Consider the following 11,767-nt stretch of genomic DNA (forward strand, 5'->3'; position numbering starts at 1 on the left):
AGCCACGCTAGCACTGAGTACCGTGTCTAAGACCTAGGCACATTCGAACCCTTAAAGCCATCAATGTCCGACTTACCCAGCCTTGCAAGAACAACAGGCATCAGCGATCTTGTCCACAGCTATATTTATGCTGAGGGTCTGAGTATCTGCTGTTTTCCTCATCGACTGGTAGCATTTAGCTGCAACTCGCACAATGTTAGAGGCATCGCGTGGCTCAAACATCTTGATGTCGTCCAAAAAAGATGACATGAACTTGTTGGTTCCCTTGTCGTGGCTGATATTTTATGAAAATCCGGCAGAAATGCTAAACTAATCGACTCAGAAATACTCTACAGAGAGTCAGTCGAAATGAAAAATCCCATAGAAGCTATAGAAGCTAAGCTCTGCGAGGAGGTTAGTGTGAGACATGAAGTCACGTGGGACTTTCGAGGGGCGTTTCTGGGCGGAGCTTGGTAAGGTCCATGGAACCCAGTGACCCGTTCTGGTCGTTGTGGCCCAACATAACCTCCAGCTGAGATTTCCATTCGTCTTATATTGTTTTTCTAAAGGTTCCAGGATTTCAACCAGGCTGAGCTCTGGGCTTTGATTAGGCCACAGTAACACCTTCGTCAAACCTCGTGTTGTAGACTCGCTGTGTGTTCGGAACCATCAGTCTGCTGACGACCTGGTTTGGGTCTGGCTGCAACTGAGGAGCAGACGGCCTCAGATCAATCCCACATCACCAGCCTGCCACCGCCGTGCTTCACAGCCGGGATTTCTGCTCATTTCTCTGAAGTTTCCGCTCTGCAGAATAATGGATTCAGGTAGTTTGGTAATGACCTTCGAACCCTTCCCAGCATCATTGCTGATCTCTTTCCCTCCTGGCATCGTGTATAACAGAACCACTGTTCACTCAGCTGGGTCCAAATCCACCAGAACCGGGTCAGCATTACTATTTCACATTTTCTCCATTTTATCTTTCCAGCCCAAAACAAACAGAGATTTCTCTCTCAGTCATCTGCCGGTTCCTGGTTCTGATCCAGTTCAACAATCAGAACCTGAATGGAACCATTTCTGCGGCCCAGTCTGTCTCATTGGATATGAAAAGCTCAGAACTTTTTCCTCCGTGGGACTCCGTGTTTTCCAGCGTCTGTTTTCACAGATGTCTCAAACATCTGGAGCCGAAAACACCTCAGGGCGTCCCTACCTGGGCCCCTGGCGGCCCCGGGGGGCCCGCGGGTCGGCTCGCTCTTGTTTGTCCTCCGGATCGGAGCGGGTTCCCTCTTTCTCGGCTAGGTTCGTTTGGGTTCGGCGCTGAAACGGTTAAAATGTCTCCGCGGAAAGTAAGCGGACACCGCGCACACACCTGACCCCGCCCACCCGCACCGCCCCGCCTGCAGCAGCGAGCGCACACACACTCCGCGAACTTCCCTCAGTTGGTCCGGAGCGGCAGCGGAGCAGCAGGAGTTCGGTCCGGACGGGCAGGACGGCGCAGAGGGGACACCATGAAGCTCCTCCTGCTGCTGCTGGTGATGATGATGAAGGTCAGTGAAGTTCTGCTCCTGACCGGTTCGGTTCGGTTCGGTTTGATTACTGGATCAGCTGTCAGTGACCTCTGAGGAGTGACTGTGTGATGAAGAGGAGGGGCCCTCCTCTTCATCAGGGGCCCTCAGCCTGGTTCTGAACTTTTTGGACTTTTGCGTCCCTGCAGGTTTGTCCTGCAGGTTCTGACCCGGTTCTCTTTGGGTTCTGATTGTAGAGGGTTCAGATCCACCCAGAATCAGAACCAGGAGATTCATGATGTGTGAAAGTTCTGAGGTTCTGGACCCAAACAGAGGTCCGGTCCGGTTGGGTCGGGTCCAGTCGGGTCGAGCAGCTGCGGTGCAGCCCGGTCCAGTTCTCCACTGAGGTTCTGGTTTGTCAGGCAGCTGCAGCTTCCTGTCGGTCCCACTGGGTCCAGAACCCAGAACCGCTCCAATTATCAGAACCTGTTGGATCTAGCAGGCCCGGTTCCCGTGAGGTTCTGGTTGTGTTCCGGTCCTGGTGGCCGGGTTCTGACTCCTGGACCCGACCCCTGGTATGTGGAGGGAGGAGGGGCCGGATCAGATGGTTCTGGTTTGTAATCTGAGCCGTCTGATGTGTCAGACAGTGGGCCTGTTTGTTCTGGTTCTGGTGTCGGCTCCAACAGGTGCTGCTGCTGTTCTGGTCGGGTCCGAGGAACAGAACAGAGGCGGTTCTGAGCCCGGCCCACACGTGGGCGACAGACACCAACAAAGCATGAAGAAAAGTTCCTACATCTGTGTAGAGCGACCCGGTTCTGACCCGAGACTGAGCTGAAGTCCAAAACCAAACCACCTGAAACTAAAGCTGCACTAAAGCCGAGTTCTGACCCAAACTGAACACCAGAACCGAGTTCTGACCCAAACCAAACACCAGAACCGAGTTCTGACCAGAACTGAACACCAGAACCGAGTTCTGACCAGAACCGAACACCAGAACCGAGTTCTGACCAGAACCGAGTTCTGACCCAAACCGAACACCAGAACCGAGTTCTGACCCAAACCAAACACCAGAACCGAGTTCTGACCAGAACTGAACACCAGAACCGAGTTCTGACCAGAACCGAGTTCTGACCCAAACCGAACACCAGAACCGAGTTCTGACCCAAACCGAACACCAGAACCGAGTTCTGACCCAAACCAAACACCAGAACCGAGTTCTGACCAGAACTGAACACCAGAACCGAGTTCTGACCAGAACCGAGTTCTGACCCAAACCGAACACCAGAACCGAGTTCTGACCCAAACCAAACACCAGAACCGAGTTCTGACCAGAACCGAGTTCTGACCCAAACCAAACACCAGAACCGAGTTCTGACCCAAACCAAACACCAGAACCGAGTTCTGACCAGAACCGAGTTCTGACCCAAACCAAACACCAGAACCGAGTTCTGACCAGAACCGAGTTCTGACCCAAACCGAACACCAGAACCGAGTTCTGACCCAAACCAAACACCAGAACCGAGTTCTGACCAGAACCGAGTTCTGACCCAAACCGAACACCAGAACCGAGTTCTGACCCAAACCAAACACCAGAACCGAGTTCTGACCAGAACCGAGTTCTGACCCAAACCTATGATGGGATTTTATTTGGTCGCCCATTAATGAAGGTTTGTTAAATTATGAGAATGAAATTGTAATAATGTGATGAATCTAATATCAGAATAAAGTCGCAATAATATGAAAATAAAGAAGTTATTTTATACAAACTTCTTCACGAAAAATAATAAAATTTTAAATGAGTGATTTTGAAGGTTTGTGAAGTTTTACCAATCAGAGAATATTTTATTTTTTGCACCAAATCATCATCATCATCAGGATTGAAATGTTTTAACAAAGGATTATTTTATTTCCAATAAAGAACCAGATGGATCAGATCAGATCTAGATAAATCTGTCAAAGCTTTTATATCGTTAAAACAACATTTACACCTTTTTCTGCTGATGTTATGACTTTGTCTGGCTGTGACTCTGAAACTTTCCTAGTTGGTTTTATTTGTTTATTCTGCTTCAGGGCGCATCAGTAGCTCCCCCTGGTGGTCGCCAGAGGAACTTCAGCTCCGTTCCTCATGCAGCTGATTGAATGTTGACGTTTTATTGACAGATATCTGGCAGCAGCATGATGATGGAGACGATCTCAGACCGAGGAACCAGAACCAGACGCTACGCCATCAACCCGCTGGGACACAAGTGGGCTCATCACAACATCACATACAGGTGGGTCCGCCCAGAAACACCTGAACAGGTGAGCAGGAAGCTGACCGTGAGCCTGTTAAAAGAGGCGGAGCTTCAAGCAGCCTGCCAGGCGGTGCTCAGGGCAAAACAAGCCCGCTGACCTGCCGCCTCTTCATCGTCCAGGATCATAAAGTTCCCCAACACCCTGAACAAGGAGGACACCCGGAAGGCCATCAGCATCGCCTTCACCAAATGGAGCGACGTGTCGCCGCTGACCTTCACCGAGGTCACCAACGGCAGCGCCACCGCTGACATCACCATCGGTACGTCACAGGGGAAGGATCACAACAAACTACCACGGTTATTATAGTTAACTAAAACTACCGAGATAACAAAAGCTGAGAAAATATTTTCATTAACTGAAATGAAGAAAAACGGGAATTAATGGGGGGAAACTATAATTAACTGGAACTGTCGTACACTTATAAAACTAACTAAAACATACTGAAATTATAGACATAATATCTTTAGTTTTAGTCTTTGTTAATCTATTATAGTCTTTAAACTGATGCGAAATGTAGTTTTCCCCTCACAGGCAGCAGCTTACGTCAGCTGTCGGCTCTCTGCGCCTTTATCCGCAAAATGGCGACAGCAAAAGTTGGGATAAAACACCAGTCAGTTGATTGTTCAGCAATAATAAAATACAATTTTAGAAAATTGTGTTTTCTGTTGAATCATTCCCCAAACGATAATCACAATCCTTTTAACTCTTTAAATTCTGATCTAAAAATGAGCCAAAGTAACTAAAACTACTACAATAACTAATAATTTAACTAAAACTAAGCAACATCTAACTACTAGAAACTATCAAATACTCTCTAAAAACTAATTTAAACTAACTGAAAAAAAACAAACACAACTATTACTGCACCAAACCTTTAAGGCTTTCTTCCTCCAAGCTGAATCCAGTTTCCACTGAGACACTAAAGGTTGAATAATAATACAAACGTTTGTGGATTTAATTCCTCTGATCTTGTCTTTGGTGCGTTAGGTTTCTACACCTTCAACCACACTGACTGCTGGTGGTCTCCTCTCCATCCGTGCTTCGACGGCCTGAATGGGGAGCTGGCTCACGCCTTCCTGCCGCCTCGAGGAGAGATCCACTTCGACAACCATGAGTTCTGGATCCTCGGGAAGTCCAGGTTCAGCTGGAAACAAGGTAACACCTCAGCACTACCAACACTAAAAGGATCAAGTTAAAAACCAAAACATGGACTCCAGCACACATCCCTGAGGAACTCCACAAGTAACTGACCAGTAGATCAGAATAGGAGATAAAAATCAATCTGAAAAGTAAAATTCAACAAGTCTAATGGATGCTTCTTGCTTTCAATAAGTTTATTTTAAGAACTATCTTAATAAACAGTCTGGGTAAAATTGAAAAGATGACATCACATCATGGCCCCCAGTTTAAATGAACAGGATTGTTCACCTCCTTCTGATTCTGCAGTTAAAATCTGCTAACTATCTAATTGGAGAGATGCAGGAAACTACAGCAAGTTTTACCTCATAGGCTGCATTACCCCTCCTGTCCACCAGGTGTCGCTCGTAGATCAGACAGTGAATGCAGCTAGGGAAACCCAAACATCCAAACTCCATGCAGAAGAACCCAGGCGGGGATCTAAACGTGCAAATCAGACAAAGGGATGCTAATGCTACTTTTACCATCTTTACCTCAATATCAATCAAACAAAAAAGAGTTTGTATGGCAAGAGTAATATGCTAATGTTGCTATGCTAACGCTTCAAGACTAAAATAACCTGTAGAAGTAAATCATAGTAAGAAAAAGTAGTAGTTCTTAATAACACAGTTAGCATCTTGGTGGTAAGGTTAAATATAGCATAGGACCCAAGCGTAACAGTTGGTACTGGAGCAATGACAGCCGGCTAACGCTAACATTTAAGATTTGAACCCAGGATCTTCATGCTGCAAGGCAGCAGTTCTGCTGTCTGTGTCACTGCTCTGTTTCAGCTCTCTGACCCATCCATCCATCCATCCATCCATCCATCCATCCATCCATCCATCCATCCATCCATCCATCCATCCATCCATCCATCCATCCATCCATCCATCCATCCATCCATCCATTTTCTAACACCCTTCTCCCTAGCGGGGTTGGGTGCCCATCTCCAGCGAATGTTTCAGGCGAGAGGCGGGGTCACCCTGGACAGGTCACCAGTCTGTTGCCGTCAGCTCTCTGATGAGCTCTGAAATCTGACTTCAAACTGGTTTACTGCTGTGGAAATGCACACAGACTCGGATATGTTCATACACCTCCACTAAAATTTTGTGATTGATGAGCACAGACGGCTCCCCTTTAGAGCCCCAGCCGGCAGACTGATCCAGAACCAGTGTTGGACCTCTGACTCTGGATCTGCAGGCGTCTGGCTGAACGACCTGGTCCAGGTGGCGGCCCATGAGATCGGTCACGCTTTGGGGCTGTGGCACTCCAGAGACCCGGATGCCCTGATGCATCCCAACGCCACGTACACCGGGCAGAGAAACATCGCTCAGGACGACGTGTGGGGGATCCAGAGGCTCTATGGTACCGACCCAGAACAGACCCTTGTCTTGTGTTTACTCTGACGTCTAAGTTGTTTCTGCCTCCTGTGTGCTGCAGTCAGGTCTCTGTTGAAGAGTCATTCCTAAGGATGTTGTTTTTGTGTCTGTAGGATGCCAGGATAAGAAGAGGGTCTGCGATCCATGGGCTCGACTCGGATTCTGTGAACGGAGGAAGACTTTCATGAGGAAGAACTGTCCGCAGCGCTGTGACCTTTGCTACGGTGACCTTGAGGATCTCTGTAGTACTCTTTAGTAGAATGACTCTCTGTGATCTTTGAAAAGACAGAATCAGAACTTTCCTGTCTGGGTCTCATTCCTACCGCAGAACCCTTGGATGTGGTCGCCACGCCAACATCACCCCCTGCCAACGTGAAGATCAAGATGGTTCCTCGAGGGAAGGTGGTGGGTTTCCGCTGTGGCACCAAAAGCCTCCGTTCTCCCCCTAAAGTCAGGTGAGCGCAGACAGAGACTTACTGATGAGCTGATTGGGTCGGACCCAGCAGAACTGCACTCAAACCATTTCCTCCATCCTCTACCTGTTTTCTGCAGCTGGTACAAAGACGGCGAGCAGATCCTGACCTCCATTCCTGGGTACATTGTGATGAAGGACAGAGACCTTCGCATCGTTGCAAATGAGTTCAACGAGGGCGTCTACACCTGCCGGATCCACCGGCGTGGAGACATCGTGTCCGCCAACTCCTGGGCCATCCGGCTGAAACCAGAGCAGCCGTCCAACAGCTGAGAACGTCTGCAGGCATCAACACAGGGACAGTAAGGAGACACAGAGGCATATGGGGTGTAGCGACCCTGAGAAAAGTCTATCAGTTTCTAGAGCAGGGGTGTCAAACTCCAGTCCTCGAGGACCGGTGTCCTGCAACTTTTAGAAGTGCCTCTGCTGCACCACACCTGAATAGAATAATTAGGTCATTAGCAAGGCTCTGGAGAACTGAGGAGGTAATTAAGCCATTTGATTCAGGTGTTTTGTACCTGTGGCACATCTAAAAACTGCAGGACAGCGGCCCTTCAGGACTGGAGTTTGACACCCCTGTTCTAGGGACACCACGTTCCCAAAGGACCCGTCTTATGGGCAGACATTTACATGGAGCAGAACGTTACCTCATCTTCTCAGAACTGGTAATGAAGTCATGGACATCAATGAGTTGCACAATGCTTTGCCAGAGTCAGGTTCAAGTCAGGAGAGCTTCAACCATCCATCAGTGTTTGCTCTCCTTGGGGGTCACCATCTCACTTGGGCTCCTTCAGACAGAGTAAAGACCTTGTTCTGCTCTCTACAGCCTACATAGACCTGTTTGAACACCGCAGACCCAAGAGATGCTCTTTGACCTCTCTCCACATCACTTGCACCTTCCAACGGTGATTCTACATACGAGATCCGGACATCATTGTACCTGGGCATCAAACATGGCTCAACAGTCTCAGACTGGATCACATTGCCAGAACATAAGAGGTTTCTATTATGTCAGCTTTATCTGTGGAGTTTTTCTGTGTCTCAACCATCAGTTTCAGCCTTGGTACAGACAGGAAATAGAATCATTGTCTTCACACCTGATCTGGTATTCTCTACTCGGTATCAATGACTCGACTCTAACAGAACTGGCACAATGTCGAACCTTCAAACCCAAAGCTTATCCAGTTCAGGCTGGGTCTCTATCGGCACCATCAGAAGAACCCTTCAGAGAACCTGGATGATCTCACCAATGTCCTACAAACACCACCCACAGTTAGCCCGGATATTCATTTCTGATTTCAACTGGCGGTCCATCTGATTGGCTGAATTTATTTCTGTCATACAGAGTATTTCTTCGGGGGTCTTTGAAGTCGCAGTATGTAACTTTTATAAAGAATATTTGTAGATATTTGTTGCAACTGTCACCATGTTGTGACAGTTTGCTATGAATCAGATAGTGTGTGGAAAAATTGATTGACAGCGCTAAACCCCGCCTCCTTTGCACGCATATTAGCACTGAGGAGGCGCTAAGACCCGCTCTGATTGGTTGTTTCTGGTTATCAGTGGGAGAAAGCAGAGGAGCTCCATACTGTCTGGTGACAGTTTAAACAAATATGTAAAAGTCTATTTTTTTTTTTTAAATAAAAGTTATACACTGCAGCTTTAAACTCCCACAGCCAACAGCTACCAGATAACAACATTCTAGTTCCTAAGATTGTAATGATATAAACTTTTTGATATGTAGAGCAGCTGCAATAAACATTGTTGGCTTCCAGTTGCAGGAACCTATTTTTTCCTATCCACCTCAGAATTTTTTACTGTCTCACGAGTTCCAGCTTCTCTTCTCATTGGATAAGTTTAGGTCTCAGATTTCTCAAGTGGAAATAAAAGATGTCAATCAAAGGAGACTGTATTCTGAATATTAGTCAGGAAAAGTTAAGAAATATTTGAGAGCTAACAGATGTCATTGGATATCCAGCTCATTTTTCTACTTTTATTTATAGCAGAAGGCACTTTGTAGCTATAAGAGAGAAAAATAATACCCAGGGAGGAATACATTTCTGCCAATAACATTTTGAGATTAATTTAATGTATTTAAAAGAAAAAAAAACGTGGATGTCATTTGAGTTTTTAGGTGGAAATGAACTAATCTATTGGCGATGCGTTTTTCTTTAGTTTAGATTAAGGCTATAGTTATTTTTTTATTATCTGAAGCTAAAAAGCTTCAGCTTTTCAGCTTCAGCCAGGTAGTGCTACCGTTGCTAACTGTGCTAGCTAAATATAATTGAATTAGATTTTTATGTACTTAAAATAAAACCATTTTATTTTTGTGGTTAGAAACAAGTTGAACCATGTAAAACCTTGTAAATTGTACATTTTAGGACTTTAATGGGGGTAATTCATGTAAGAATTGTAAAGCTGAATGTACACATATCTGACTTTAAATGTTGTAACTAGCAACATTTACTAGACAAAATTAAAAGTTAGCTATGACTGCATTAGCCACTAGTTACTTTTGTTTACCAATGCTAAGTTTGACGTTAGCGACAAGACGCTGACATTAAGAACTGTTTACTACTTTTTGTTATATGTTTACTTATTCTGGTTAATTTTGTGTTGAAGTGGCATTAGCATGTTAGCTTCGCTGCACAAACGTTTTTTGTTGGTTTTCTGAGCCAAGTTTACGATGAGGGTAAAGATGCTAAGAGTAGCATTAGCATTCGTAGCCAGAGCTATAAAATAAATATGTTCCTATTTAAATGGTTGTAACAGTTAAATGACAACGCTCAGAGAAAATACTGAGGGGGTTCCTTTATGCCTGTTTAACAAGTTATAATCTGAAAACGTCGATTAAAGGCCCGATCATCACCATGACAACCACGCTGCCTGCTTCAGCTGCAGGACGTCTCCGTCTGAGCCGCCTGTTGTTTCCAGCTTCCTGAATGTCGACTCGCCGATCGTCGGGAACAAAAGCCGGAGAACAAAGAGCGTCTGGTGGGAAGACGGTGGGACCGGCAGGGGATGTGGGTCAGAGCCGGACTGGGTTAAACACGGGACACACAGCGAGTTACATGCGACAAAAACAAAAGAATGGGGTTAAACAACCGACATGGTACAGAGATTAACATGGGATGGACACACGGAACATGGGATAAAACTGGGATTAAGCACCAAAACATACAAGACTGGGATGATTACAGGGCTAAGAGGACAGAATGGGGCCAAACATGAGATAAAGACAGGATAAATCCAGGGTTAAAAACAAAACAAAGGAGATCATTGAAGGTTTTTTAAGAGAAACAGGTTTAGGTCAAACTATTTCCATCATGGGAGAAGAAGAAGATGATGCATGTCTTGGTGTTCATCTGAACAGACTGGACTGGAGACGCAACAGTAGCTGCGTTTCCATGAACCACATAGTCCAAATTTGACATTTTGAAAATAAATTCACTTAATGGAAATACGGCAATTTCGAAAGTTGTAATAAAAAGTGTTGGAACTATGATGAAGTGAGTTAATTTTGCATCAGACCAGTCACATGATCAACAACCGGATGTTCCCACTGGCGGAACGGAGAAGACGAAAACGACCGGAAGTAGTAGGAGGATAATGTGCAGCATGTTTTTTATTTACTTATGAATAAACTTATTCAGGTGTGATTTTAATTGTGTTTATTTAATGGAAACATAATTGAGAAATTGTGTTTTTTCGACATTAGCAGAATATTTTTGCTATTCAGCGACAGATTTTAGCAGTTGGAGGATTTTCTTTAGTCTTTGGCTAAAGATCACAAGCCATTTCCCCCACTAGTGCTAGGCTAGGACTTTTGCTTTGGTTGGATTTACCCAGAATGCACTGTGCTGTAGTCCACTTCCTGCTTTTGGAGCGGTCTCTGATCCGAGTTCACTTCATCCGAACCCATATCGAGGTTTGTACGTAGACCAGAGTTCACTTTTTTGGTTGCCATTTAGATGCTGCAGATTTTCTATAGTCTGTTTGTGAGAGAATCTTTTCTGCTGTCATCTATTGAGGCAGCAGCATCAGAACCAGTTAAAAAGTCTCAACAACCTGATAAAGGTTCTGGTTTAAAGAGGAGTTTTACATAAAATCAAGAATATTACAGACAACACTTGGCATCCTCTTCAACCACAGTGTCTTCGGTCAGCAGCTTCTTTAAAGTCGCTAACAGAATGCTACGATTCATCCTACCGTTAGCATCTACCCATTAGCATTTACCCATTAGCATCTGCTACCCATTAGCATCTACAACTCTTTCAAGAAGCTAATATGAGTTACAGCATCAAGTTTCCCTTTGACGGTGTTTTTGAATTGAATTAAACACAAGAAAAGTTTTACTAACAAGGAAAATTCATATTAGTAACAAGAAGTTAAACAGGAAGATGGGAGACAAGGTTTTGAGTTACTCTATTACGGCTTATTAGGGCCACTGTAGACAGAAAAAAGTAAATAAATCAGCTCAAAGTTCCAGAAATGTTCTAGAAAACAATTTTATGACATTTTTCCCCCCCAAAGTTTAAAGTTTTTGACTTTTGGATCTCATAAATTTTCTAGTTATTTTCTAGAGAATACCCGAGCGTAATCTCAACATTTCAGTTTTTGTTTTTCACATGAAAGTTTGACTTCCCAAGCTCAAAAATTTCCCTTTTTTTTAAAACAAATTCTGAATATTTTAGATTTCTTGGTGAAAATGTACTTTTTTTTTTTTTTAAATGTACAATGACCCTAAAACTCCGTCGTACGTCCCACTGCTGCGCGGTCCTTCAGTTGAGTCATTGGGCAAAAGGCGCCACCTGCTGGATGAATTCAGCACCTGCAGCAGGATTTAAAACTCCATCTTCATCAGTTGTTTCTTTTTTATATGAAAACTGATGGTTAAACTATCAAACTGAAACTAAGACCAACTGCTTGGCTCCAGAACCGGGACCAGGAAACACAGAGGCGGC

General features: G+C 45.0%; 1 protein-coding gene across 1 annotated transcript; it reads left to right on the forward strand.

Annotated features, from left to right (window-relative positions):
- The first annotated feature begins 1,150 nt into the window (after positions 1-1,150).
- On the forward strand, positions 1,151-8,577 carry mmp23bb (matrix metallopeptidase 23bb). The gene is made up of 8 exons (XM_008426755.3): positions 1,151-1,523; positions 3,642-3,754; positions 3,896-4,035; positions 4,764-4,931; positions 6,153-6,317; positions 6,445-6,555; positions 6,660-6,786; positions 6,884-8,577. The coding sequence occupies exons 1-8, from the start codon at positions 1,485-1,487 to the stop codon at positions 7,074-7,076; spliced, it is 1,056 nt and encodes a 351-aa protein (XP_008424977.1). The 5' UTR covers positions 1,151-1,484; the 3' UTR covers positions 7,077-8,577.
- Positions 8,578-11,767: the final 3,190 nt, after the last annotated feature.

The sequence above is a fragment of the Poecilia reticulata genome, chromosome 13 (assembly GCF_904066995.2).
Source record: "Poecilia reticulata chromosome 13, P_reticulata-male-v2, whole genome shotgun sequence".
Taxonomy (NCBI): Eukaryota; Metazoa; Chordata; class Actinopteri; order Cyprinodontiformes; family Poeciliidae; genus Poecilia; species Poecilia reticulata.